The sequence below is a fragment of the Bos grunniens genome, chromosome 5 (genome assembly GCF_055505025.1).
Source record: "Bos grunniens cultivar Pamir isolate PY7600 chromosome 5, Bosgru_T2T1.0, whole genome shotgun sequence".
Lineage (NCBI taxonomy): Eukaryota > Metazoa > Chordata > Mammalia > Artiodactyla > Bovidae > Bos > Bos grunniens.
In genome coordinates, this window is record NC_141169.1 from 105,168,616 (window position 1) to 105,195,836 (window position 27,221).

Sequence of the window (27,221 nt, forward strand, 5' to 3'; positions counted from 1 at the left end):
GTTAGGTTGGGTATACAGGCTGTAGAGCTTTAGGTAGGGTGTTTGGAAACAGCAAATAGTCCAGGTCGGGTGTAGGAGACACTCATGGTGGTGGTAGGAGGTAGGCTGGAGAGAGAGGTAAGGCTGGAGGCCTGGCTTAACCTTACAGTTCATGGGTAGCTATTGAGGGTTTGTGAAGGGTTTTGACACAACCAAGGGAAACTGAAATAGAACATTTCATGAGATTACAGAACTACTCTATACTCCTGAGGTAGTGAGGGCTCAACTCTTACACTGGCTGTGGAAAAGGATGAAATAAAGGAAATGAAACACTAGACAAATTTTTAGGATTTATTGATTTACTGTGGGGTCAGCAGGTTTTTTCTGTTAAGGGGCCAGAGTATTTCAGGCTCCTTTGTAAGACAAACTCTGTAGTGATACGCAAGCAGCTGTATGCGATAAACCAGAAAGTATGAATGTGTTCCAGTAAAAGTTTAATTTACTGATGCTAAAATATGAACTTCATATAATTTATATGAAGTGTTATAAACTATTACTTTGATTTTTTTCCAACCATTTAAAAGCCAAAAACCTATTCTTAGTTCTTGGGTCATCCACAAACGGGTAGTGGCCCAGATTCGGCCCACAGGCCATAGTTTGCTGACCCCTGACTTACTTGACTGGATTTGAGATACAAAGGAGTGAGACTCAACTGAGGTTTTGAGTCTGAGTTGCTGAGAAAGTTACATTATAATCGGCAGATGAGAGAACTGAGGAGAGCAAGCAGTCTGTAGAAAAGAGTTCCATTCTAGACAAGTCCTTTGGTGTTTTTGAGAAGTAAATACCCCAGCACCATCAACAAGTGGGATCAAAGTGATCAGCCATGCACAAGTGGGAACAGAACAGTCGGTGCCTGAGGTACAGGTTTGAGAAGCACCACCCCATTTGCATAGAGGGGCTGGCTGATGCTAGGAGGTGAGAGAGAATGCTGATTCTGGAGAAAGCTTATAGTTTGGGGCAAGAGGGAGGAAGCTGGTGAAGGAGACAGGGTATATAAGTTGAAGGTAGATGTCTGGTCTGTTTGAGCATAAATTAGTAGACCTTGATGTAGGCAGGTCTTGTGGAAGAAACAACAGTCCATTATTCTCATACTCTCCTTTTTCCTGATCTCTAATGAATTCATTCTTTTTAAGAACCAGAGGATCATTGAGTAAAATAAGCCTCGTAACTCAAGTATCAACATTCTTTCCCTTGGAATGTGTTTCAAAGGACCTTTTACACAGCTCCAGCAGGCGACATGTCAAGTGTTTGTTGCAATATGAGTTTTGGTGGTGGGGTCTGGAGGCAACCAAAGATATTCGACACTGGGTGTGTGGGTAGGTAAAATGTGGATTCACATCACATCATTCAGCAGCAGGTAGAAGCAACAAAATACATTTCTATAACATAAATGGACCATTTAAAAAGATACATAGTGGGGAAAGGAGGAAACAATTTTATAATGTTTACAGAAAAACATTCTATAAATTAGAAAACACACATGAAACAATACTATCCTCAAGAAAACCCACAAAAAAGTAGGTATATTAAAAGGATTGCCTATTTGAGGAAGGAAAGGAATGGGAGTGAGATATGGAGGTGAAAGAAAAGAAACAACAGGAATAATTTTTTAAAGAGTAAAACAACTTAAGGGATAGGGTAGTTATATCCAAAGGATGACTGTCATGCAACTGTTTAAAGTCATATTTTATTTATAGAGTTTTACCATGTAAGACTTGTCTTCCCTGGTAGCTTAGACAGTAAAGCGTCTGCCTGCAATGTGGGAGACTCAGGTTTGATCCCTGGGTTGGGAAGATCCTCTGGAGAAGGAAATGGCACCCCACTCCAGTACCCTTGCCTGGAATATCCCATGGACGGAGGAGCCTGGTAGGCTACAGTCCATGGGGTCACAAAGAGTCAGACACGACTGAGTGACTTCACTTAACTATGTAACTTTGAGTGAAAGCAATATAAATACGTATATAGAATCTAATTTTGTAAAAAACATATGTAATGAAAAACCTTTAACGTTATCTTTTGGAGGTGGAATTGTGATTTGAATTCTTTATACATTATGTTCTAAATTGAGTATCATTTTTGTATAAGGGTGAATCAGTAAAGGGTGAAGAACTTTTAAAAACACAGACCTCCAAAGAGGGGTAAAAAAGGCCGTAGTATAATGTTGGACTGCCAGATGAGGGGGAGGGAGCATCCATCTGTGAGGTTCTTTACAGGTTCTGAGAGGCCCGTCAGAAGCAAGCGGAGTGAGCATCAGTCTGATTGCCGTCTCCTCTTTGTCTCTTGTCCAGCTCTTAGAACAAGCCCTGGTGATTGAGGAGCAGCTGCGTCGGGCAGCTTACCTCAACATGTCAGAGGACCCTTCTCACCCTTCCATGGCCCTAAACACCCGCTTTGCTGAGGTGGAGTGTCTGGCAGAGAGTCATCAGCACCTGTCCAAGGAGTCCATGGCAGGAAACAAGCCAGCTAATGCAGTCCTGCACAAAGGTAGCCAGTGGCTCCCCTGCCTCCTGCCAACCTGGCCTCTTCCTTCTCTGCCCCTCCCCAGTACACAGTTACTCCTCCAGCCTCAGCCTTTATCCAGCCCCTTTGTCTGGGAGCTTAGGGTATGCGTGGTATCCTCGCCTTCCTCCTCAGGCAGCTGACATCTTAAAGGCAATCAAGGACAGTAGTTCTTTGCCTCTTAACTTGAATATAGTTCCTGGAGGTGGAAACAAAGCAGAATAACATAGTTTCATCTGTGGTAGTTTAGAGGTAATTTCAGGTGATTTAATATCCTGTCAAGTTCTAGACCCCTTTCAACATTCAGTTTCTGATTAAAGTTAAGACACTGTGAGGGGGGTGGAGGGTGAAAGGACAGAAAGAAGGCTGGTATGTAGGAAGAAGGGAGAGCTCCAAAAGAATAGAGGAAAGATGAGAAAAGGAAACGGAATAACTATTCAAGAAGTGGAGGAAATAAGACAATAGGGATCAAGGAACAGGTGACTTTAAAATCATAGACTCACGGGCAGCTGGAACTGGAACATGAGGAATAAGAAATACGTGGTGGAGCCAGGTCAGGTGACTCAGTGACAAATGACAGTATTCCAGCACATCAGTTTCGGTAGCTGAGAAGTTCTAGGGGGAAGGGATGGTCCCCATATGGGAGGACAGACCTGGGTCTTGACCACCACGGCTCACCGCATCTTTTTCTCCCCATGCAGTTCTGAAACAGCTAGAAGAACTGCTGAGTGACATGAAAGCCGATGTGACTCGACTCCCAGCCACTATTGCCCGAATCCCCCCAGTTGCTGTGAGGCTACAGATGTCAGAGCGTAATATTCTCAGTCGCCTGGCAAACCGGGCGCCTGAACCACCTCCACAGCAGGTATAGGACCATTTTCCTCTGGCCAGCTGTTGAACAGAGCCATTCCAGAAGTTGGAAACTTTGCTGTTTGTCCCTAGCTTTACAGGCTGGGCAGCAGGGTGGGCTTACCAGTGAGTTCTCTTGGGATCTGGTGGGTTGCTGTGGTCTTGGAACTCTGACTCCCTTGGCCTTGTCTTCCTATAGGTAGCCCAGCAGCAGTGAAGACCCAGATGGAAAATACCACCTCCACCGCTGAGCAGTGACCTTCCTCACTTTCCCTTGCCCAGATTCTCCCCTGGGCGCCCGAGAGACCCTCTCCTTCCTTCTGCCCCATCTTCTAAGTTGTAGAGGAACAGCCCCCCGAGCACTAGGGGAGGGGAGGGAGTGAGGGGCAGTGGTGCCCTTCCTGCTGGAGAGACTGCAGCAGTAGCGCCGGCGCCATCTGCAGGGAGCTGGCGGGCTGGCCTTCTGGGCCCTGGCTTCTCCCCACTGTAACACTGTCTGTTACAACACGAACTGTTGTGGGTTCCCGCCAGGCTTGAAGAAAATGATCTGAGTTTCTTCCTCCTTCCGTTTTATTTTGTTGGTTGATTTTGTGTTTTCTTTTCTCCTTTTTGGGGGGTATTCACAGTGGGCCGGGCCCCTGGGCGAGACACAGCTACCTCTGTTGGCATCTTTTTAATACCAGGAACCCAGCGGCTCCAGCCCCTGAGTGGCTAGAATGAAATAAAGTGGAAAAAAAAAAAAAAAGGAAAAGAACCAAAAGCATAAAAAAAAAAAAAGCAAAAAACAGCAGATTTCTTGATGAAAACTGAAAATAAAAGTTTCCTTGTATTTTAGTGCTCTGGTTCAGTGTGGGTGTAGGTGCAGGTGGGTGAGTGAGTGATGGGAGCCCTGGGACACCTGTAATTGGAGAATAGGGGTTTCCTTGCATCATCAGAGTCCACGGAAGAATCGACGCTCCTATCTGTGCACGTGTTCCGGGCAGGACGCCGTCCCCTGAGCGCACCCGCCGCCTCCCGCCTCCGCCCCGCCCCCCGCGGTTCACAACCTGATCCTTGGCTTCCCGGCTCTGCGAGCGTGCGGAAGCAGGCTTCTCCAAGCTGTAGAAATACGCATAAAATGAAAGGATCTTCCTCGCAGTGTTGTGAAGGTGGAACGAGGCTGGAACACTATTTTAACAGCCGAGCGCCACCTTGGTGTTTACTTGCAGGAAGGCTGAAGTCGGTTTTTCTGTTAACTTGCGTGGGTGAAATGCGGACACGAGATGCCTTCTTCCCGACCTCCAAGACGGGAACCTGGGCAGGGAGGACCCTTACCTGAGAGGCAGCGCGGGTCCTGCGGTCAAGGAAGAGGGTTCCCGCGTCACAGGCGTGGGGGCCGCCGATCTTGGGGCAACCTCAAGCGGAGGGCGCAGCTCTGGCGCTGGTGTTCGAGGGGAAGGGGCGGCTTCCGGGTGCAGTATTTCCAAATGAACTTTACGAGGCCAAAGGCCCACGCCGGGAGTGGAGGGCGGGGAAGTCGAAGACGCCTCGTGGGCACCGCCTTCTCCGCCTGCGGGGAGAGCGGAGCGGGGCGGTCCACTCCGGAATCCTGCTCGGCTTCGCGCCGGCCCGGCGAGCAAAAGTTCCGGCTTCCTCATCTGACCAGAAGGCCGGAAGAGGTGGGATCTTGGGGCGCGCAGTGCGGCTGCGCGAGACGTTTCCGTGGTGTGGCGTTTGATCTCCTGGCCGAGCCGCACGTGGATCTCCGTGCCTGTCTCTTCCAGGTGAGCCGAGGCTTCGGGCGGGTCTGAACTAAGTCAGGTGAGGGAGAGTGAGACGCTGACTTGAATTGGGACGTGTGGAGGGGCACCTGGGGCGTGGGACCCAGGGCCTGGGGCTCAGCGTGGAGTGGAGGTTTGGCTAGGCCTCGAGGGGCTAGGGGGCTGCTGAGTCGAGGTTCTGATGGAGTCAGTGCCCTTTCCTGATCGTCTGCGATCTGCCTTTCTCTTTCAGCACGTTTACCATCTCCCGTTTTTGTGTTCCCCAGGACCATGGGGCGCAAATTGGACCCTACGAAGAAGGAGAAGCGCGGGCCGGGCCGAAAGGCCCGGAAACAGAAAGGTGCAGAGACCGAACTCGCCAAGTTCTTGCCTGCAGGTAAGGGTCAGGCGTGCTTCCCCTCCTGATACTCCCGCTTTTGCGTTATTCTTCCTTTATAGCTTAACTCCTTCGCTTTTTTGGTCTATGTGTTCATTTTCTGTTCAAACAGAACTTTGTAATGATTTACCAGAAGACTAGTATGAATGAAATACTCTTATTAGCGTTTAGAACTTAGGGAAGATGCAGCAGGGACAAAAGAAGCTATGCAAGGACAGGTGTGATTCAGCGTTGAGGGAGTTGCCAGGAAGGGGCAAGCCATAGACTTAAAAGAGCTTAAAAAGATTCTGTAAAGAAGTTGGGTTTTGGAAAAAATGGGTGGCACTGTAGCAAGTGGAGGTTGGGAAGGGGGCAGTCCAGTCACTGTGAACTGCGTTGTGGAGGGGATGGAGATGATAACCACAAATCTGGTTCCTGCATAATACTTGGTTGTCTACTGCATGGAAGACAGAGTGGGAGGAGAGAAGGGGCAGGTAGTTCATGTCCATCCTTGTATAAAAGATGTGATTAATTGAGGTGTTGGCAAGTGCTCCACACTGTGCTGAACTCTTGGAGCTCATATCACCACAGTGTCCTGTGAGAGAGGTGCTGCTTAGAAAGTGGATCTGAGAGTTTAACTTGCAGACAGTTATCAATTGTCCATAATTGATAATTATCAAAGAGCTGGGATTTAAATGTTAAGTTATTTAGAGAATATATGAACAGCAGCAGTTGTGGAATCTGTGGTTGGTAACTGACTGTATTGTTGTTTAGTCGCCTCAGTCGTGTCTGACTCTTTTGGACTGCATCGACTGTAGCCCGCCAGGCTCCTTTGTCCATGGGATTTCCCAGGGAAGAATACTGGAGTGGGTTGCCATATCCTTTGCTAGGGGACCGAGCCAGGGATTGAACTTGTGTCTGTTGCATTGGCAGGTGGATTCTTTGCCACTGAGCCACCAGGGAAGCCCTGGTAACTGATTAGTTGAGAGTAAAAGAAAGAGCAGAAGAATCTGTGTTACCAGAATGGTGATGATACCATTGAAATCAGTCTGGAGGGAGGCCCAGTTTGGATTTGGTTGGTGAACAACCAGATGGAGATCGTCTCCTTGGCATCTGTTAGCCGGCTCCTGGGAGAGCATAATGGTGTGTGTGCTCTGTCACCCTTCGTCACGCTATGGACTGTAGCCTGCAAGGCACCTCTGTCCATGGGATTCTTCAGGGAAGAATACTGGAGTGGGTTGCCATTCCCTTCCCCATCCCAACTCAGGGATTGAACCTGAGTCTCCTGCATTGCCGACGGATTCTTTATGGTCTGAGCCACCAGGGAACCCCCAGAGCACAGTGGAGTGGGTTACTGTTTACTCCCTTTAACTAGATCCTAGTTGTTTCTCCTGTAATCTCCTATTTTGATTGTTTGTTTTTTAAACAGGTGGTGATGAAAATTCTAAAAGGCTGTCAAGTCGTGCTCGAAAGAGGTGAGTGTGTCCAGACCTACATTACATGGATTAAATCGGTCCTGCTCGTCTTTCAGCATGTGATCCCGTGTGATCAAGCTGATGGGAGGGCTGTTGGGGACTGTCACATTTCCCTACTCTGGGAGGTGGCAGAGCCTGGAGGTGTGTACCGTTTTCCACTTCTTATGTGTTTTTAGGGCAGCCAAGAGAAGGTTGGGCTCTGCTGAAGCCCCTGAGACGAATAAGTCCCCTGGGGCCAAACCGTTGCCTGGAAAGCTACCAAAAGGTCAGTGAAAATAAGAGCTGGGTGCTACGTTAGGAGTCCTCTGGGTCCTAGGGAAGTAGGGACTTGCTGAGCATTTCTGACATGAAAGAAACAGCCAGAGGATATTCTCGGGGGTAGAGAGGGCAGGTTCCATCAGTGTGTGGCTGCCACCGGTCTAGGATTCTGCAAACCCTTTGGGGTCTCTGCAGGAGCTGTCCAGACACCTGGTAAGAAGGAAGCCTTGTCCTTATTTAACATTGCTCGAGGCAAGAAGCGCCCAGCACCAACCCATAGCAGTGCAGAGGAGGAGGAAGACTCTGAAGGGGACGGTGTGGTGAACCAGGAGGACCTCTGGGGCTCCGAGGACAGTGATGCCGGTATGATAGATGACTATGGAGCTGGCTCCAACTCAGAGGATGAAGATGAGGATGACGGTGAAGAGGTGAGCTCCATCCCTCTGGATCTCCCAGAAGTGATCCTTGCCTTTTATTAGAGTCTTTCCAGATCACTTTGACTGTCTCTCAGTGATGAGGGTAAGCCTGAGTAGAGAAAAGGGACTTTGGTGTGCCATCACTGTTTCAGAGCACCGATTACCTCCTCTCAGCACATGTGCAAGTTTAGAAGAGCCATAGGGATAGAGTACTTTGAAACATGAGATTTTCCTTTTGATACAGCAATTCTACCTTAGGATCGTGATCCAGAATGTAGACAAAGGTTTACTTGTTAAAGTATAAGAAGTTATTACGTATTATACAGCTCATATATTTGTGTCATTAGAAAAGTTCAAGCAAAATCCAGTAAAGTGTCCACTTGTACCCCTTACCCACAACCCCCCTCCTCTCTACAGAGCTACCATTTTGAAGTTTCCAGGCACCGTCCATGTGGACCATAATGCCAAAACTCTGGAAGCTTCCAAAATGTCCAATTTACTTAAGTGAATTAAAGTTCATTCATATGTGAAATCAACATTTGGCCAATATGTCTGTGAAAATGCTTGTGTTCTAACTGTGAATGAGAAAGGCAAGAGGCAAACTTGAAAATGCATCGTGATTTTTAACTGTGAAAAATGACGTAGAGTAAGTGTGGAGGGAAATACAGCGAAACGGGCACCCTCGGCAGTTTTTGTCCCCACCCCGTGTACATATGGTGTGGGAAGACCAATATAATAAACGCTTTGAATCCCTCGTTTTAATTTCAACAATGGTAAATATTGTGCCAAGCATACAGTCAGTTTTGTAGGATCTGTATTTCTTTGTGGGAGCAAGAGTTAGGTTTGTATTTAGGAAAGAAACAGGTGGGAAGTGTTCTATGGGCTGCTGGATGGGCCGGCTTTGTACCTCCAGCGACTTGTCTCTCTTTTCAGTTGTTGCCCATTGAAAGGGCTGCTCGAAAGCAGAAGGCCCAGGAAGCGGTTGCTGGGTGAGTTGTGGAAACTCTTCTTCATGTGGAGTGTGGGCAGCAGCTGGGGAGGAGGAAAGCTCAAGGAACGAGGAGGTGTTGGCTTTGATCTGTGAGCCACCCTGCTCCTGGACCTGTGTGCAGGGACCAGTGGAGCGAGGCAGAGACTGATGAAGAGGAGGAAGAGGAGCAGGTGTCTGCAGAGTCAGGCCCCAGAGAGGATGAGGAGTCTGAAGGGGGCCTGCAGATCAATGTGGATGAGGAGGAGCCTTTTCTGCTGCCCCCTGCTGGGGAGGTGGAGCAGGATATCCTTCCAGAGCAGGGTGTGGGGGGATGTGTTTGTGAGAAGGGGTTTCCAGGCCTGCCATCCCCCCTCCCCATTACAATCACACCGGGAAACAGTTCCTTAATGGGCCCACATACCCAGGCTCCAGACTTGCAGCGTGTTCACAAACGCATCCAGGATATAGTGGGTGTGCTGCGTGACTTCGGGACTCAGCGGGAGGAGGGTCGGTCTCGCTCGGAATACCTGCAGCGGCTTCGAAAGGACCTGGCCACTTACTACTCGTACGGCGACTTCCTGCTGGGCAAGCTCATGGACCTCTTCCCTCTGTCCGAGGTACCCACTCATTCGTCTCTGATGCTGTTCCTGCGTTTCCTTCCTGTTCCCCCGTGTAAGGAGGTAGCTGGCCTCCTGGCCCTCTGCTCTCCTGGTGGAGCCCCTTGGCCAGCCTGACCCCCTCCTCCCGCCATCCTCTGTCCCAGCTGGTGGAGTTCCTGGAAGCCAACGAGGTGCCTCGGCCCATCACCCTCAGAACCAACACCTTGAAGACCCGGCGCCGGGACCTTGCTCAGGTGAGGGGTGGGAGGCAGTGACTTCTGTGCACCCAGAGACTCCTGCATACCACCCTTAGCATTTACAGCCACAATCCAGGGGGCGAACTTTGACAGGCCTGGTGCCAAGCTGGGTCAACCTGCCGGCTCAGGGCCGAGGACCCCTGTGGAGTGGGAAGTTCGTCCCCTCAGCCTCTGCTCCCTGTGACTGGGCGGTGATGGAAGTGCTGCCTCACAGAGAGATGGGTGGAGTTGTCTGTCTCATCAGTCATGGGGAAGCTGGTGAGACCGTGATTCCTGCCTGCAGGAAAAGACAGGACACACAGGCCCAAGCAGTATTGGAAGCTCATCATTTCCAAGGGTTCCAGGTTGATAACCTGGGGTCTCAAGGTAGTGGTGTGGCCCTATGTGCGGCGTGTCTTCTGGTGCTAGGTAATCCGACAGCTGTCTTTAAAGCTCTTTCACCAGTAATGTTCAACTGATGGCAAGGGGGCTGAGGCTCTTGGAAAATTCGGTTCTGCTTCCAGGAGATGAAATTTTCGAGCAGGAGCTGGCAGTCTGCTCCACGGGAATGGAGTTCAGACCTCGAGCAGCTGGCAGTCTGCTCCATGGGAATGGAGTTCAGACCTCCCCTGAGGCCCAGGAAGGGGAGACACGGGGAGAGATGGGAGAAACAAGTGTTTCTCCCATCTGTGCCGACTGCATCCTGACTGAGCTTTAGGGCTGTGGTGCCACAGGCTTCTGACATGGCCACGTCTTCACGTCTCCAGCCTCTCTCAGAGTTGACTTCAAGGTTCTAAAACCTTCATCCGTCTTAACCTCTAGGCACTCATCAATCGTGGAGTTAATCTGGACCCCCTGGGCAAGTGGTCCAAGACAGGACTTGTGGTGTATGACTCTTCGGTGCCCATTGGTGAGTGCGCCCCCGCCCCAGAGCCCTTCCACCCCTGCCCTCGTCCCAGCGCGTCACCTGCAGGCTGTCCTCCACAGGGGCCACGCCTGAGTACCTGGCCGGGCACTATATGCTGCAGGGGGCCTCCAGCATGTTGCCTGTCATGGCCTTGGCACCCCAGGAACACGAGCGGATCCTGGACATGTGCTGTGCCCCTGGAGGAAAGACCAGCTACATAGGTAAGAGGAGGGGCCTGCAGGGCGAGGACCCATCCTTAGGAAGCAGGGGTGGGGTCAGTGACTCGAGGGCACTCAAGAAACAGCCCCAGGCGGCCCAGCTCTAGCCCCACGGTTGCCTTTTCCTGCCCATGTGACCTTGGGCAAGGCCCTGGTCCTCTGTAGAATGGTGAGGTGATGGTGCACGGGTTGGCCTTTATGTCTTGCTTGGATCTTGAGAGTTACATGTGTGTGCACAAGTAACCGTTACATACAGTTAGTTGTAACCATTTAATTAAGCTTGGAAGAATAACTGAGGCTGCTGAGTAACAATGGAAAAACCACCCTGGCAGGTTTGCTCATCACAGGGCCCAGCACAGACTGGGTGGACAGCGGGGAACATGGCTTTCTGGGGAAGGGCTGAGGCTTTGCCAGCAGGGGGAGGGGAAGCCCAGCAGGTGTGGAGGCAGAAAAGCTGCAGCTGAGCCCCATGCCCTTCTCCCTTCAGCCCAGCTCATGAAGAACACAGGGGTGATCCTCGCCAACGACGCCAATGCCGAGCGGCTCAAGAGCGTGGTGGGCAACCTGCACCGGCTGGGGGTCACCAATGCCATCATCAGCCACTACGACGGGCGCCAGTTCCCCAAGGTGGGGCTCCCACTGGGTGTCTCTCCTCCCCCACTTCTGACCTCAGGATGTTGAGACTTGCCCCTGGGAAGCTCATGGTATGGTTCCATTGCCCAAAATACCCTCTTCACCTCCCCTTTCCCCAGGTGGTGGGCGGCTTTGACCGAGTCCTGCTGGACGCTCCCTGCAGTGGCACCGGGGTCATCTCCAAGGACCCTGCCGTGAAGACGAACAAGGTGCAGAGGGTGGGGGACCAGCTGAGAAGCCTTGGGGGGGTAGCTGGGGGAGGGCGCGCCCCGGGCAGCAGCGCTCTCCTCCCAAAGCATCCTGTTGGGATTCCAGTGCCTGGATCTCTTTGTCTTGGGGCAGGACGAGAAGGACATCCTACGCTGTGCCCACCTGCAAAAGGAGCTGCTCCTGAGTGCTATCGACTCTGTCAACGCCACCTCCAAGACAGGGGGCTACCTTGTCTACTGCACCTGCTCCATCATGGTGAGGCCTGTTGGGGTGCGGGAGGGAGCTAGCCTGGGGCTGCCATGCCCTCAGCACCCCTTCAACTCCAGCTCTGCTTTCCTTCCGTCTCCCCCACACGTCAGGTGGAGGAGAACGAGTGGGTGGTGGACTATGCCCTGAAAAAGAGAAACGTGCGCCTGGTGCCCACCGGCCTGGACTTCGGCCAGGAGGGCTTCACCCGCTTCCGGGAAAGGCGCTTCCACCCCACGCTGCGCTCCACCCGCCGCTTCTACCCTCACACCCACAACATGGATGGCTTCTTTATTGCCAAGTTCAAGAAATTCTCCAATTCTATCCCCCAGTCCCAAACGGGTAAGCGATTTGTTTTTTGCTCTCTTCGTCTCCACCTTTGCTCTCTCCCCCTCCAGAGGCCTTGGAGTGTGGCTGCAGGGAAGGGCGGGTCCTTGCCCCCCTAGCTTAGCCTTGAATGCTGGGGTGAGCGATCCTTTTCATTCCAGCTAGAATTGGTCCCAGGCCTGAACCCCAGTTGGGTATGTTAAAGGGTTCGCGTGGATCGAGCCCTTTCCTCAGTTGTGCCAGGTGGCTGCAGTTGTCAGCAGTGAATGCTCTCCAGCGGGGGTGTGGTTTCTTGGCCCAGGGCAGCCTTCCTGGTAACAGATCTCAGCCTCATCAGCACTGGGCTGGTGCAGGACTCCTCAGAACTGTCAGTTCTCTGCAATCTCAATAATTGCAGCTGGTTTTCTTGGCTGTCTTGGGGAGTTTGGGCTGGGCCATAAAGGCCAGGGTGGGGTTTTCTGAAACAAACCTGAGGGCTCTGCCTCCTGGGATGTCACCCTAGGCTTAGTTGGACGAGGGAGAGGCGGATGTCTTTGCACACCAACTTGGTGACTTTTCTCTATAAACAGTGCCTCTTAACATGAGTCACACTTGAATGTTAACACATTTCTTCAAGAAGTAGCAAAGTACCCTATATATATATTTTTTTTTTTGCTGTAACTTTAAAGATACATATTCAATATGTCAGTCTTCATTCATGAAGACTAGCTTGTTTTTAGTTACTCTGTGTGCCTTTTTATTTTTCTGTATCTCATCAAAAGCTGCATGGAAGAAAATGTCTTTTCTGATTAAAGGAGAAGCCCAGTGCTTCAAGTTTGTTCAGGATTCACCTCCTGCTGGCCCCCAAGGGGCACAGCTTCCTCTGCAAACCTTCTGGCCCATGGATGGGTAATGGTATCTTCTCTTTATTAAAGATTCGAATACGACTTGAGTAGAGGCTAGGTGAAACTAAGTAATCTGAATCTGGGTGATCTGCTCTTAGGTGCTGCCCCTCTTGTGTGGGACACTTGGCCAGGAGGTAGCACCCAGGAAGTCTCCTTACTTTAATATCTCTGCTTTTCCTGCTCCACTGATGATCATGACCCAGTGATGAGGCCTTATTTCTCAAACTGTTTAATTTTAACCGCAGGAAATTCTGTGACATCCACCCCCACAAACCCAGACTTGCCCAACATGAATGGGCAGGTGATCCCCATGTCTGAGAGTGGCAGCCCATCTACCAAGAAGGCTGGTCAGGCAAAGCAACGGCTGCAGAAACAGCAGCATCCCAAGAAGTCTTCCTTCCAGAAGCAGAATGGCATCTCCAAAGGGACGGACACAGAATTGTCTACTGTGTCTGCTGTCACAAAGGCCCAGGCGTCCTCCAAGCTCCAGGACAGTAGTCAGCCGCCTGAAACAGCAGCAGTGGTCAGGGAACCAAAGGAGGCTGGGAAGCTAAAGCAACATTCACCCAAACTGCAGTCCTCCAGGAAAGCTGCCTTCCGGAAGCAGCATGCTCCTCCCAAGGCCATGGACACAGACTTGCCCGCAGCACCATCCCTTTCCAAGACCCAGGCCACACCCAAGCCTGAGGACCGTGACCAGCCCTTTGGAAACACCACAGGGGCTGAGAAGGTTAAGCAGCAGGTGGCAGAGCAACCTTTCAAGAAAGCTGCCTTCCAGAAACAGAATGGTACCCCCAAGGGACCTAAGACTCCCACCATGTCCTCCCGCAGTTCCAGCCAGCCCCCGCCAGCAAAGAGGAGAAAATCTCAGTCCAGAGGCGGCCGCCAGCCTGCGCTGACTTCAGTGGATGGTTGAACTAGACTGCCATTGTTACAGGGTTGGAACTCTTTCCTCTGTGAGGATGGCTTCCCAACCATGGATGTGAAATTTAATACATGTTTTACAATCTCTGGCCACTGTGTGTTTTTTGGGGGTGGGTACTGGCTTTGCTGCTTAAAGAGCAGAGGAGGGAGGCTGAGACAGGGATCCTCAGAAGAGGGGACAGTGCAATGCACTGAGAAATCAGGTCAGTTCCCGGGAACCCAGGGAAGGTGGTTCATGGAGTCAGAGCTGGGTGTTTGGACTTGGGAGGGAGGAGGGCAATAGGGATGTAGATGGATTTGGTGCCACCAGAACCACGCAGTACTGGAGGACCTGGGTTTCAGTCACTCAGCCGCTGTCTGGATTCCGGGCACCGGCCGGGGTCCGCTGGGCTCACGGCTAAGCCTCAGACCCGGAAAGGTCTGTCCAGGTGCCAGCCTTCGAACGAGCCTTTCATTGGCTTACCCCCTGCCCTCCCCCGCCCCTATGACCTCTACCCCTCCCGCCGAGCCGTCTGATTGGCTGTTCCGCGTCCCCCTGGCGTCTCATTGGCTCTCCTCCCTCGCCCAACATCCCTGCTCCCGCACGGGTTTCTGTCTCCCAGCAGAAAGCGCAGCCATGAATCCGTTATTCGGCCCCAACCTCTTCCTCCTCCAGCAGGAGCAGCAGGGCCTGGCCGGACCGCTGGGGGACCCCTTAGGAGGCGACCACTTGGCCGGCGGCGGGGACGTGCCCCCGGCGCCGCTCGCCCCGGCCGGCCCTGCTCCCTACTCGCCGCCGGGGCCGGGCCCGGCGCCCCCCGCCGCCATGGCGCTCCGCAACGACCTGGGCTCCAACATCAACGTGCTCAAGACCCTCAACCTCCGCTTCCGCTGCTTCCTGGCCAAGGTGCACGAGCTGGAGCGCCGCAACCGACTGCTGGAGAAGCAGCTGCAGCAGGCGCTGGAGGAGGGTAAGCAGGGCCGGCGGGGCCTGCCTCGCCGCGACCAGGCCGTGCAGACCGGCTTCGTCAGCCCCGTCCGACCCCTGGGGCTGCCCCTGGGCTCCCGGCCGGCCGCCGTCTGCTCCCAGTCGGCGCGGGTCCTGGGCTCGCCCGCGCGCTCACCGGCCGGCCCTCTCGCGCCGTCCGCGGCCTGCCAGCCAGCGCTCTCCACCTCCGCCTCCACCGCCTACTCCTCGTCGGCCCGCTTCATGCCCGGCACCATCTGGTCCTTCTCTCACGCCCGCCGGCTCGGGCCGGGACTGGAGCCCACTCTGGTGCAAGGGCCTGGCCTGTCGTGGGTGCACCCCGACGGGGTAGGCGTCCAGATCGACACCATCACGCCCGAGATCCGCGCGCTCTACAACGTGCTGGCCAAAGTGAAGCGCGAGCGGGATGAGTACAAGCGGAGGTAGGGACCGGGAAGGTGGGGACGGGGCTCAGCTCAGGCCACACTCAGCCGCGGCCACCTGTCCAGAAGCACAGAGCCGCTGGGGCCCCAGAATAAGGGAGGGGTAAGTATGAGTAAAGTTCCTGCTGTTTAAGGAGGAGCTAGGAAGTCCGCAGATGAGACTGGAATCCACAGAGAATGCAGAAGTCAGGCTCGTGACAGGAAGGAGGAGTCTAGGAGCAGAATCCTGCCGGGAAACCTTGCTTTTCATATAGGCTGCAGCGTTTGCACGGCTGTGTTAACTGTGGGGTTTTATGATGTGTGAAAGGGACGTTGTTCTGAGAAGTCGCATCTGGGCTACCACTTATATCCCCCTGCCAGCCTCAGCCCTCAGAGCGATTTTGTGATATAAGCTCCGAATACTGAGCAAAAGTTAGAAGCAAAAGGTGTACCTTTAATTTGGGAGTCTAAATGCCATGAGAAGCTGGGGGTGGGGGAGGGGGGTGCTGGTTGGGTTGAACCTTGGAGGAGGTGATCCTGACACTGCCCAGGGTTTCCAAAACAGTGTCCATGGTAGCAGCCCCTGCCAGCTCTAGTTCCACCGCTGCCGAGAGGCTCTGGGGCCCTCAGGGCATTTTTGGAAGTTGATCAAAAAAGAGGGTGTGGGGAAGAGGGAATTCCCTAGGGAAAGGTGAAAGGCCTGTAGTTGACCCAGGGTGAGTGAAAGCTGGGGGGGATCTGAAAGTGCAGAAGGAGGTGTGAAGAGGGTAGCAAGGACCTGAGTAGGAGGAGGCTGGAAACGTGGACACACCAGTGATGGACTGCCTCACACAGCGCAGCTGGGGCAAGCCCTGTCGCCCTGAAAATGAAGCACTGGCTCTCCGCAGGAAATCCTGCAGGGTAGCCCAAGGGGCCCGAGGAGGGGATGCGATGCAGGAGCGCTGGCTGCATCCAGGGGATCCCCTAATAACCAGCCTGTGAGGACAGAAGCTTGAGTACAGCCAGCACTTTGTAGACTTTGTGCCCAAGGTACCATGACTGAAGACCAAGGAGATGAAGGCTCAGGGGGAGGCTCTGCCTTCAGGTTTAACCTCTTAATGATCTACTCTGACCCCTTGTGGACAACCCTGGGAATTACCCTTCCAGCCTGGTAAAGCAGAGATTTGTGTCTGGTGGGGACTGGCTGAATGTTTTGGGGAAGGACTGCTGGGTCTGGCGGCGACCTTCAGGGATCTGTAACCGGCCAGAGTCTAGCAGACCACAGACCAGCAGACTTTCTGAGGTTGAGTTCTGCCCTCATGCTGGCTGGCTTCTTTAGTGGCAGTTTGTGATTTAAGTGTCCTTGGGACTCTCAGCTATCCCCAAACCATCGTTTAGATCCACCCAGAACCATTCTGCTCCTGCCCCACCCCCTGCCCCTGCAGGAGTTAATTGACACAGTCAGCAGTGGAACATGGACAGTTCTGGAATACATCCATAACCACAGGAACAACTGCTGTTGTTGGGGCGTTTTGTTTTTTTCACTGGCAGAGTATCCGTCCTTGGTCCAGCTGTCCAGGGCAGCAAAGAGTTATTCCTCCGGGACTGATGAGCTCATGGCTCTGCAGCACACTGCTGTGCAGAGGGCCCCACGGCCAGGCTTGGCTGGTACGTGACACCGGCAGTCACTCATTCTTCCACCCCAGATCCCCTTGCCCTCGTTCTGTCTCTTTCCAGCGGCTCAGACTCCGGTCTGTAGTCTGGAAGACATGGGCATAGTCTGAGCACTGAACTGGAAAAGAGCTGAGGCCTCCTAGTTCTATGTTCAGCTCCCCTGCCAAGAGTGACCTTGGGTGTGTCTCTTTTGGTCTCAGTTTTTCCAACATCTCCCTGGGCCAACTACAGCGAAAACTCGAGGATGCTATGTATATTTGGAAGAAAGGTGTTCACTCAATGTCGAATACGACATTGCTCAGATTCTACCCATGCTTAGAGAACCTTATAAGTGAGCCCAGCTTTGAACAGAGGTCAAAATAAACCCACTCACGGGAAAATCTGGCTGGAGTACGAACAGAATTCTAGTGAGGTTCCAGATGGTTTATTTTCAGATTTTTTTTTTAAACCCTGTAAGATTTTATTAATCTTCATCCTTACCTAACTTCCTTGAGTTTCTCCCTGAAACAGTTGAGTTCACAGTCCCACCCTTCCTGGTGCGTGTTCTCCAGGGTTACTGTCCCCTGGTCAGTCTTGCTTGCTTCCTCTAGGGACACAAGGACCCCAGGGTCCTCAGGGTATCACATCCCATGCCCTCGTGTTGTAGATGGAGAAACCAAGGCCCAGAAAAGCTGCAGGTCTTATCTAAGAAAACACATAACCTGAATGGGAATGCCAGAATGCAGGGGGAGGAGGACTGGGGGCCGCCAGGGAAGGCTGGGCCCGGAGCCAGGAAGGCGGGAGCGGGCCTGCTCTGAGCTGGCGGGTGGAACCAGGCTGCCTGCCTCCTCCCCACCCAGCCACCCAGGAGGGGCAGCCGCGGTGATGTTGAGGAGTTATTATTAGGAATACTGCAGTGCGGATGTGAGTGAGGAACAGGAGAGCAAGGAGAGATGGGCCCGGAGGAGGAGCCCCGGGAAGAGAGATGGAGGCGGGGAGGAGAGGACCAGACCCCAGGCCTGAGTGTGTGTTCTCTGTGTATGTTAGGCCGCTTTCTAACCACCTTTCTGGGCGTTAAAGCTTCTCTCCCGGTGCAGTTCCCCTTCCTTTCTCAGTCTGGAAGAAGTCTTTCCAGGATGGGGAAGAAGTGCTGGGCTATTATGTCAGTGGGGTCTGAGGAGTCTGCTGGTCCAGCCAACATCAACACTAAGTCCGGGTGCTGCCCTGCCACTGCCCTTCTGCCTCCGTGATGTGGAGGGGGACATGCTGGCTTGCTCCCGGCCCTGGGCAAGGCCCCCGCCTCGGCCAGGAGTGTTTGTTAGCCTACTCCTGGTCTTAGGCTCTGCCTTCTGCAGCTCCGGAGGTGCCACCTGTGGTTCTCATCTCCCACTCTTAACAGGGGACTTTTCTATGCTCCAGTTTCCCTCTCCCCCTGGGTGTGGACGCCTAGTGATCCCAGCTTGTGCCCGGGCACCTCTATGCAGCCCACCGAGGGCCTCCGGGTGGGCAGTTTCCAGAGCTCGTGGGGGTGGACTTCGAGCACCTCCTACCAGGCTCTTGACCAATGCCATTGATGCCCTGTGTGTCCTGCAGCTGCTTTTGCAGGGTTAATGGTCCCACGGGAGGCAGGGCAGCTCTGTTCTGGTGCAGGCAGGAGAGCAGGAGCCTGGATCTGTGGACTGAAGGTGGGAGACCGGGCTGGGTAGTGTGGGCAGGAGGAGGGGTCAAGGCTGGCAGGACAGCCGGTCGGGCCGGGGCCTGAGCGGGACGGGCCCTGTGAGGGCACAGCGCAGCCACAGTTGGGTGCAGGGCCAGAGGTTCTGGGAAGGCAGCTGTGAGCTGGGCGGTGGGCGCTGGCCAGCAGCCTGGAGCCACACATTCCTCCTGTTGGGGAAGCCGACCCAGGGCCCTGCCTGAGCCAAATAGGTGGGGGGTGAGGGCGGAGGGAAGACGGCCCCCGCACCCAGGTGCTCACCCTTCACTGTCCGCAGGTGGGAAGAGGAGTACACGGTGCGGTTACAGCTGCAGGAGCGCGTGAATGAGCTCCAGGAGGTGAGGGCCGCCCCGCCCGCCCTCCTCACCATCCTTTGCCTGCTGCTTACTGCCCGCCTGCCGCTCACCTCCGTTGGTTTCTCCTGACCGTAGGAAGCCCAGGAGGCTGATGCCTGCCAGGAGGAGCTGGCCATGAAGGTGGAACAGCTGAAGGCAGAGCTGGTGGTCTTCAAGGGGCTCATGAGCAATGTGAGTGTGGCCTGGTCATCGCTTGCCTCTCGTGCCAGCCCCGCACCAGCCTGGGCTCAGCCCCGAGGCTGCCTGAGGCCTGGGAGCAGGCCTTTCTAGTTTCGCCCGTTCACCACCCGGCGTCCCAGTTGATGTGCTTCCCTTTTCTCCCCCTTGCCTGCCCCCTAACTCAAGAGGAATGAAAGTCCTCTTGGCCTCCATGGCGACTCGGGCCTGTTTGCTCGCAGTGTGGCCCTGGGTGACATCCTGACCTGCTCTGCCTTGTCTCTGGGTCTGTGGAATGGGATAGGATTGAAAGCAAGTGCTTTGCAGGATGGTTCCAAGGTCACGATGTTTGTAGAGGCAGGACAGCAGCAGCTGAGGGTCAGCTAACATTGTCCTTATGATTTTTTCTCCAACGCTCAGAGCTCTGGCTGTGTGCTTAGTCACTCGGTTGTGTCTGACTCTTAATGACCCCATGGACTGTAGCCTGCCAGGCTCCTCTGTCCATGGGGATTCTCCAGGCAAGAATACTGGAGTGGGTAGCCATTGCCTTCTCCAGGGGATCTTCCCAACCCAGGGATCAAGCCCAGGTCTCACTTATTGCAGGCGGATTCTTCATCGTTTGAGCCACCGAGGACTAGTCTCTCTCTTTCTCTCTCTGGGAGTCTGAGTTCCAGGAGGAGCCCCCTGCATATGCACCAGGCGCTGGCCCATATCCTCTAGGGGCGCCATGTGGCCAAGGAGCCAGTCATCCTGGGCAGACCACTGGGAGATAACCAGGTCAAGGGGTGCCTTCTGCCAGCAGGAGCCATGTGACTGGGATGATGAGGGGATATCGCTCATGATGCGGTGGGACCCCCTCACCGCTCCCTGCGCTCCCCACACAGAACCTGACCGAGCTGGACACGAAGATCCAGGAGAAGGCCATGAAGGTGGACATGGACATCTGCCGCCGCATTGACATCACTGCCAAGCTCTGCGACTTGGCTCAGCAGCGCAACTGCGAGGACATGATCAAGATGTTCCAGGTGAGGGTTGCCGGCGCCTCGCCCCGGCCCCGGCGGCCCCACCTCACTGGTGCCCGAGCCCCACAGGGGAGGCCAGAGCCGGGCCCTGGGGTCGAGGCTGGGGGGCGAGGGACGGCCTCTGGAGGGGTCCGGAGCTGTCTCTAACGCCGTCTCCCCCTCCCCTCTCTCCTGTCTGCCTCCTCTCCTCTCTGCCTTTCATCTTCTCTTGCTTCCTCCACAGAAGAAGCTGGTTAGTTTTGCTCTCACACAAGCTTCTCAGCTCCCTGGGCCTCCTGACCCGCTGGGCTCTCAGTGCAGCGCCCCCTCCATCCTCCTGCTCTCCCTACTTCTCTCTCCTTCTCTCCCCCTCCTCTCTCCCTTCTCCCCTCCCCCCCTCCCCCCACCCTCATTCTCTGGCTCCATTTCTCTCCCCCCTCCCCTCCCTCTCCCCTCCCTCTATTCCCCTTTCTCTCATTCTCTGGCTCCATCTTTCTCCCCCCCTCCCCCCCCTTCTCTCATTCTCTGGCTCTTATCTCTCCCCCTCCTCTCCCCCTCCCCCTCTCTCCACTTCTCCTCCTTCTCCCCTCCCCCCTCCCTCCCCCTCCCCCACTTCTCTCACTCTCTGGCTCTCTCTCTCTCCCCACCTCCCTCCCTCTCCCCCTTCCCCTCCCCTTCCCCTCCCTTCCCCTCCTCCTCCTCCCCTCTCTCCTCCCTCTCTCCCCCTTTCTCAATCTCTGGCTACATCTCGCTCCCCATTTCTCCCCCACTTCTCTCATTCTCTGGCTCCATCTCTCTCCCTCCCTTCCCCCTCTGGCTTCCAGATCTGGATGTGACTCAGGTTCTGCTTTATCAACTTCATACCCCCTTCCTCCTTGCGGCCTGAAACTTCCCTCTCAGTTCAGTCATTTCACTAGAAGACTTTTTTTAGAAAAGAACTCCTCTGGGCCATTCCGCACATCTCACTCTGGTCCCGGCCAGCCATTTCCCCCGATCTTACTGCTCTGTTTTCTCTGTCTCTCGTCTGTCTCCTCCTAGTCTGCAGCCCCGGCCCCACCCGCGTCTGTCTGCCTGTCTCGGTGATGCTGGTGTTTCTGTTCCGTCTTGTAACTGTGTCTTCTCTCTGTCCGCCCGCCCTCCCCGCTGGTCCCCGCTTCCCTCCCTCCCAGCCGGCGCCCCCCCTGCCCTTCTCCTCACGCACCCGGCCTCGTCTCTGTAGTCTCTGCACTTGTCTCCCATTAAGGTCCCGTCCATGGGGGGGCGGAAGCGGGAGCGCAAGGCCGTGGAGGAGGACACCTCCCTAGCGGAGAGTGATGGGCCGCGCCGCCCCGACGGGGATGAGGAGGAGAGCACGGCCCTCAGCATCAACGAGGAGATGCAGCGCATGCTGAACCAGCTGTGAGTCTGCCCGGCCGCCCCGCACCTGCCCGAGGCCGGAGCCCCACAGCCCCACAGCACCCGCCCCACTGGCTGCCCTGACGCCCAGGCTCCCTGTCTCTAGGAGGGAGTATGATTTTGAGGACGACTGTGACAGCCTGACTTGGGAGGAGACGGAGGAGACCCTGCTGCTCTGGGAGGATTTCTCGGGCTATGCCTTGGCCGCCGCAGAGGCCCCGGGAGAGGTAACCAACCTCCCGGCCTTGGGCCCCGGCTCCTCCTCCCTGGGCGCCAGGCCCATCTTTCCACCCGCCGGCCCCTCCGAGCTCTGTCTTCCCTCTGTGGCCGCCATCCGTCACCTGCTTCCTCCTCGTCCTCAGTCCTTGTCCCCAGTCTTCGTCCTCGGTCTCTCCAGCTTCCTTTAACCTCATTCTCTGTCTCTCTCTCTCCCTCCCTGGCCTTGCCCTGTGGCTCACCGTGTCCCATCCATCCCTCCCCTCTGCTTCCCCCACCTTCCCTTTCCACTCCAGCAGCCAGAAGACAGTTTGGAGAAGGTGATTAAAGACACTGAGTCCCTCTTCAAAACCCGGGAGAAAGAATATCAGGAAACCATTGACCAGATCGAGGTAAGGCTGAGAGCTGAAGCCGAGGGGCCCCGGTTCTCGGGGGGTCCTGAATGGTACTGCAGGACACCAGGGCCTCTCCGTTTCCTCCTGGCAGGAGAAGGGCGATCTCCCCACTGGGTCCTGAAGACCTCAGGCTGGGGAGGGGAGCGAGGCAGACAGATGTAGGTTCCAGTCTCAGCTCTGTGACTTACTGCCGCTCTGACTTTTATCAGGCCTCTTCTCTCTGAGCCTGCTTTTTTTTTTTAATATTTTTTTCTTCAGCTGTGTCAGGCCTTAGTTGCAGCACGTGGGATCTTTGATTGCGACCTACGGATGCTCTAGTTGTGGTGTGTGGGCTTAGTTGCTCTGCAGCACGTGGGAGCTGAGTTCCCTGACCAGGGATCATACCCGAGTCCCCTGCGTTGCAAGGCAGACTCTTCACCACTGGACAGCAGGGAAGTCCCGAGCGCACTTCTTGGTTGGTAAAGTGGGGTCTTAGCAGTACCGCCTTCAGGGGCGATTGAAGGTCAGGCGAACTCCAGTGCAGGTGGAGTGTGGGGCATCTGCCTGGCAGTCAGCACCATCGCAGCCACTGTGATCACGGTTGTTACTACAGTCAGCGCTGCATCGGGGTCCACGCCGCTGAACTTGACCTTCACCGCAGCCTCAGCTCAGCCTTCGAGCCATGGAGGAGTCTCCATGCTCATTCCCTCACCTGGAGGAACTTCACCGAGCTGGCGAGTGGAGCCGGTGCTTTAATGTAAACTCTAGGCTGGAGGGGCTGACAGGAAGAATTTGTGACACCTGGGATGAGGGTGCTGCGGCCAAGATGCCACGTGATTCCGGTGACCCCGAGGCCAGAGCCTGAGGGGTCCTTTTCATGCACTCTGTAGTTGAGGCTGGGGGCTTCTAGAACGCTCTGCCTCTCTCCAGGCCCACCCACTGCCCTCACCGAGGCGGTGGCTCCTGAGGAATTATCTTCCTGTATCCTCATTCTTCCAGCACACAGCAGCTGCCCTGTTTCTTTAAGCAAAACCTGCTCCCATTGTTTACTCCCAGGCAGACTGACACTCAGTTTTAAAGACACAGCTGGGGGGACCTTTCCGGTGGTCATGTGGTTAAGACTCCATGCTTCCTCTGCAGGGGGCATGGGTTGGATCCCTGGTCAGGGAACTAAGATCGCATGTGCTGCACAGCCAAGAAAAAGGAAAAAAAAAAGGTACAGCTGGATATGTGCCACCAGCTGAAGAGCTGGGAGGGGGCCCCCACTCCTCTGTCAACACGCATCTTGCTCTCCCCCTCCTCACTGCACCTAGGAGGTCCTGAGGGGTCGGGAGGCTGTTGCTGCTGGCTGTCCACCCGGGGCTCCGGAGGTCCTTTATCTCAGTGACCTTGGGCCTGCAGGGACCCTGGGATGGAGGCAGGGACCATTTCCATTACTGGATGACGAGAGAGACCCAGGCCCAGGTCTCCGCTCTCGATCTGCTCCCAGCCTCACCCCTCCACCCTGCCCCACCGCACTCGCCGGCTTTTCAGTGTGGCCTTTGGGGTCGTCTCCTTCCCGCAGCCCTCTATAAACGTAGAGGCTGATGGCCATTGTAGCCTCGTGTTCTGCTGGGACATGTTGGGTTCATTTCTTCCTGCTACCCCACTGAGTGCTGGGCTCCCAAGCACAGCCCCCAGCACTCCCCTCTAACACCAGCTCTCCCGAGGGGCCTGGGTTGGGGTGAAGGAGGGAGCCAGTCTGGACAAGCGCTGGCAGCACCCTGCTTCTTTCCTGGACTGAATGAATGGTCAGCTCCTCCTGCCCCTGGATGTGCTGCTGCCGGGGGCGCGCCTGAGACCCCAGCTCTGGAACCAGGGCCGCGGTCCAAGTTGTGCTCACTGGGGCTTCTGACCCACCCAGGCCACCATCTCGCCCCATGTCACTTTCCTAACTGTCTCTTTGTCCGGTCCTGTGACGGTTTGCTTTTCTGTCTGAGTTCCCATCCTTGTGGCCCAGTTCGGATCATTCACGGGTGGTTTCTTGCCCTTTGTCTTTGCTCTCGGGCAGTCAAGCACATCACCCTGGGCAGTTTTGTTTTGCCCCCACCCGCTTCCGGCCCCTATTCTTTGTCCCCAGAACAAAGGGAGGCAGCAAGAGTGTCTGTGTCCCAGATTGTTCGTGGTCTCCGTGCCTGCCTCTCAGTTCCACCACGGAGCCTGTGGGCAGAGTCAGGCTCTGGGAAGGAGACTGTGTTTCCTTGACTCTGAGCCCCGTCTTTTCACACGTAACAGTCCTTGACTCAGGCCGCAGCTTGTAGCCAGTCAGACATTCAGCGAGGCAGGCAGTCCTTCCACCCGTCTCTGAAAAGAGCTTACATGTGAACGAAGTAATGAGAGGAAATCGGTGGTGAGAGCAGAGCCCCTTTCCACAGGGCCCAGCTGGCCCTTGTGCCGACAGTCTTGTAGACGCTTCTCGAAGTTGAGTAATGGCTCAACTTGAGGGTGCACGCAGGGGTGGGTAGGCCCCAGCCTGGAGCGGGGCCTGTCTGTGGGGGACAGTGCTGTATGGGCAGAATAGGCCCCTGTGGGGAACCCCAGGAGGAGGCCGAGTGCCTCAGGAACATTCTGCCTCTCTAGGGCCTCCGCCCCCTCCTCACTGCTCTTGCTGTGAGTCTCTTCAGAGAACTCTGGTCTCCTGCATCAGACTCCTTAGCAAAAGCCTTTGTGGGCGAGTTTCCCCAGGGAACATGGAACGATGGCGTATCCAGTGCCTTCTGCCTCGAGCTGGTTTAGTTTTGAACCTGAGCCCTTCACCTCCTTCACGGCTTGGCGGGTTAGCCTTCTGGGAGCGCGGGCAGGGGCGGTTGCTGACCTGATGGCCCGCCCCCCGCAGCTGGAGCTGGCCACAGCCAAGAACGACATGAACCGCCACCTGCACGAGTACATGGAGATGTGCAGCATGAAGCGGGGCCTGGATGTGCAGATGGAGACCTGCCGCCGGCTCATCACCCAGTCCGGGGACCGGTGAGGGCCCCCCGGGTGCAGGTGGGGAGGGGCAGTGCCTGGCGCCCCTCAAGGGTGAGCCCTGAGACCCACCCTCTCAGCAGATGGAGGATACAGGAGTCCATCATGGTTGCCTGGCTGAAACCTCCCCATGCCCTGCCTCTGCTGGTTCCCCTGCTTAGAAAGGCAGCTGAAAACCCAACAGTCACAAAACTGCTCCATAGACGCAAAACTGGGGCTGCAGAGCGTCTCGGGGTCCCCAGGTTGAGGTGGGGACTGTCTCCCCCCTCAAGGTGGACCGGGGGAGGTGGTGTCCTCCCCTCCCCACTCCCTCGCCCTGTGGTCCTCCTCTGCCTGAGACGTTACTCTCCTGCCCACCTGGGCATCATCAGGCTGGGATGGGCAGGGGTGCCAGTCCTGACGGGACTCCTGCCTGCCCTGCCCCAAGGTTACAACCAGTGTTTTTTTCTAGAAAGTCTCCTGCTTTCACTGCGGTCCCGCTTAGCGACCCGCCGCCACCGCCGCCAAGCGAGGCTGAGGACTCCGATCGCGATGTCTCCTCCGACGGCGCCATGAGATAGGGACCTCCTCGTGCTCGGCCTGCCTGCCGGGACCCGCCGCAGCAGAGGGCTGGGGGCTCACAGAAGGGAAGCCCATGTCCTGCGGCACCAGCCTGGCCCCGGGGACTGGGTGCTGCTCCCCGGCTTCCTCCCTCAGTCCTCGGCCCCTCCAGGGCTCCGGGCGTCTGGAGCAAGGCTTGGCTGCCCTTTCCGGGCCACTCCCTGCACAGCCGGCCCTCCTGCCTCCACGCGGGTGTCTGCTGCTTTCCCACCTGTAATGCTGCAGGAGCGCTTGTGGCCCCTCGCCCTCTCCACCGAGTAAGCAGTGTGATTGTCCTTCCTTCCTTCCCTGTGGCCTGGGGCCAGCTGGCCGTCTTGATTCCATACTGGTGCTAACTGGCCCAGGCACCGGTATGAAGGGGAGGAGGCCAGACCTTCCGTGGCTTGTGCAGCAAAGAAGGAAGCCCTCCATATCACAGGCGGACTGAGTGGGTCTGGGCAGGGTGCGCCTTCCTCCCTGTTCGAGTGCTCATGGCTGGCTGCCCGTCGACAGCAGTGACGTGGCTCTGCCCCTTCCCTCGTGGGAAGTGCCACACGTTATAAGGACCTTAGTGCGTCTGGGCAAGGCAGCTTTTAGGTTGACTGGGTGCAGTGTTGTGGAGAGAGAGACAGAAGCTCCTGTTTGTCTCCGTCACCACCGGGTGGCAGAAAAGTTGAAACTGCGTTGTGTGGGAGTGGGTGGGCAGGCATGGATGTGTGCGTGCACACGTGTGCTCAGGGTCTCGGTTTCTTCAAGCATCAGCTGCAGGTGTCCTCCGTGTCTCACACACGGAGACCCAACAGGCTGAGTGAGAAGACGTCCCAGACTCAAAAAAGCTTGGAGAACTGGGGCAACGACACCGAGGGTCCCTCCGCGTCACTGCCTGAGGCAGACTGGGCGGAGCTGATGTTTGAGTGGAATCTAATGAAACTGGCGAGTATTTATTGAACGTCTGTGTCACTGTTTCCAGCACTTTCTGGTGGTGGCTACACAGTCCTCTGCAGTGTATGCTGCTGCGTCGCTTCAGTTGTGTCCGACTCTGTGCGACCCCATAGATGGCAGCTCACCAGGCTCCCCCATCCCTGGGATTCTCCAGGCAAGCAGCAGTGTGTGCTAGTTCCCAGCATTTTCCAACACGCAGGTGCAAGGCAGATGCGGAGATTGGAACTTGAAAATAATGGTGCCTCAGCCCAGGTTATCAGCACCAAGTCTGTCCTGCTTCCCAGTAAGACTACACACCTCCACCGGTGACAGACAACCCGGAAGCAAAGCCATCCCAGCCCTCCCCTTCTGCAGATCCTAGGAGCTGGGCACCTGCCTGCTCATACTGCAGGTGGTCACTAGGGCACAGACACTGAGACAGAACTGGGACCTAGTTCTCCCAGGCTGGCCATGCTCCACACTGTTGCAGAGGTCAGCTAACTGGCTGGAAGCCAGGTGGACTCTGTCCAACCTGACTTCCTGTGCCAGTGTCACCCTCAGGGGGCAGGGCTGCAGACAGTATGGCTTCTGGATACACACCACCAGGCCGTTCCTGGGTTCAGCCATGGCAATCTGGCACACATTGGGGCCCAGAGCACCCAAAGGGCTCAGGGAGGAACCCAGGATATGAGGCGTGA

At 55.4% G+C, this 27,221-nt stretch overlaps 3 protein-coding genes and 1 long non-coding RNA gene across 38 annotated transcripts in view; 3 read left to right on the forward strand and 1 right to left on the reverse strand.

Moving 5' to 3' along the window:
* Nucleotides 1-4,221, forward strand: part of CHD4 (chromodomain helicase DNA binding protein 4) — a 34,499-nt gene extending 30,278 nt beyond the window's left edge. For 11 of the 19 annotated variants that reach the window (XM_086402277.1, XM_086402269.1, XM_086402267.1 and 8 more), the window contains 3 exons: nt 2,328-2,526; nt 3,240-3,403; nt 3,587-4,221. In XM_086402277.1, the coding sequence (XP_086258403.1) occupies nt 2,328-2,526; nt 3,240-3,403; nt 3,587-3,604 (381 nt within the window). In that variant the 3' untranslated portion in view covers nt 3,605-4,221. The remainder of the gene's footprint in view (nt 1-2,327; nt 2,527-3,239; nt 3,404-3,586) is intronic. The other 8 variants (XM_086402273.1, XM_086402270.1, XM_086402272.1 and 5 more) reach the window with 1 other exon arrangement.
* LOC147372897 (uncharacterized) lies at nt 317-5,139 on the reverse strand. Its single transcript, XR_015164382.1, has 2 exons — nt 4,702-5,139; nt 317-2,737 (listed from the first exon to the last, which is right to left on the reverse strand). It is a non-coding gene; the product is annotated as an uncharacterized LOC147372897 (long non-coding RNA).
* On the forward strand, nt 5,068-13,894 carry NOP2 (NOP2 nucleolar protein). 5 transcript variants are annotated; one of them, XM_086402307.1, is made up of 16 exons: nt 5,068-5,187; nt 5,414-5,523; nt 6,932-6,977; nt 7,154-7,242; nt 7,431-7,663; nt 8,585-8,640; nt 8,764-8,924; nt 9,039-9,238; nt 9,385-9,474; nt 10,279-10,366; nt 10,444-10,584; nt 11,069-11,208; nt 11,334-11,423; nt 11,557-11,679; nt 11,784-12,012; nt 13,127-13,894. In XM_086402307.1, exons 2-16 carry the CDS (start codon nt 5,418-5,420, stop codon nt 13,795-13,797), a joined length of 2,463 nt encoding a protein of 820 aa, XP_086258433.1. In that variant the 5' UTR covers nt 5,068-5,187; nt 5,414-5,417; the 3' UTR covers nt 13,798-13,894. The 5 variants fall into 5 exon arrangements, with proteins under 5 accessions (XP_086258433.1, XP_086258431.1, XP_086258430.1 ...); XM_086402305.1 differs by having other exon boundaries at nt 5,068-5,150; nt 5,380-5,523; XM_086402304.1 differs by having other exon boundaries at nt 5,068-5,150.
* Nucleotides 13,895-14,398: 504 nt separating this feature from the next.
* IFFO1 (intermediate filament family orphan 1) lies at nt 14,399-26,551 on the forward strand. Of its 13 annotated transcripts, XR_015164370.1 has the most exons (10): nt 14,399-15,194; nt 18,399-18,490; nt 18,797-18,857; nt 18,951-19,046; nt 19,916-20,056; nt 21,276-21,430; nt 21,534-21,654; nt 21,940-22,035; nt 24,893-25,023; nt 25,479-26,551. XR_015164370.1 is itself a non-coding variant. In XM_086402315.1 (9 exons), exons 1-9 carry the CDS (start codon nt 14,422-14,424, stop codon nt 25,581-25,583), a joined length of 1,683 nt encoding a protein of 560 aa, XP_086258441.1. In that variant the 5' UTR covers nt 14,399-14,421; the 3' UTR covers nt 25,584-26,551. The 13 variants fall into 13 exon arrangements, 8 of the variants coding, with proteins under 8 accessions (XP_086258441.1, XP_086258444.1, XP_086258442.1 ...); XR_015164367.1 differs by lacking the exon at nt 18,399-18,490 and having other exon boundaries at nt 20,277-21,430; nt 25,475-26,551; XR_015164368.1 differs by lacking the exon at nt 18,399-18,490 and having other exon boundaries at nt 20,277-21,430; nt 21,943-22,035; nt 25,475-26,551.
* Nucleotides 26,552-27,221: the final 670 nt, after the last annotated feature.

What these genes read in the sequence shown, in the direction of transcription:
- NOP2 (XM_086402307.1), top strand. Translation starts at nt 5,418, where the DNA reads ATGGGGCGCAAATTGGACCCTACGAAGAAGGAGAAGCGCGGGCCGGGC. An exon ending in GCCCAGGAAGCGGTTGCTGG is followed by an intron (nt 8,641 to 8,763) that starts GTGAGTTGTGGA and finishes ACCTGTGTGCAG; the next exon opens with GGACCAGTGGAGCGAGGCAG. An exon ending in TGCTGGGGAGGTGGAGCAGG is followed by an intron (nt 8,925 to 9,038) that starts ATATCCTTCCAG and finishes TAATGGGCCCAC; the next exon opens with ATACCCAGGCTCCAGACTTG.
- IFFO1 (XM_086402315.1), top strand. Translation starts at nt 14,422, where the DNA reads ATGAATCCGTTATTCGGCCCCAACCTCTTCCTCCTCCAGCAGGAGCAG. An exon ending in CGGGATGAGTACAAGCGGAG is followed by an intron (nt 15,195 to 18,796) that starts GTAGGGACCGGG and finishes CACTGTCCGCAG; the next exon opens with GTGGGAAGAGGAGTACACGG. An exon ending in CCGCAGAGGCCCCGGGAGAG is followed by an intron (nt 21,655 to 21,939) that starts GTAACCAACCTC and finishes TTTCCACTCCAG; the next exon opens with CAGCCAGAAGACAGTTTGGA.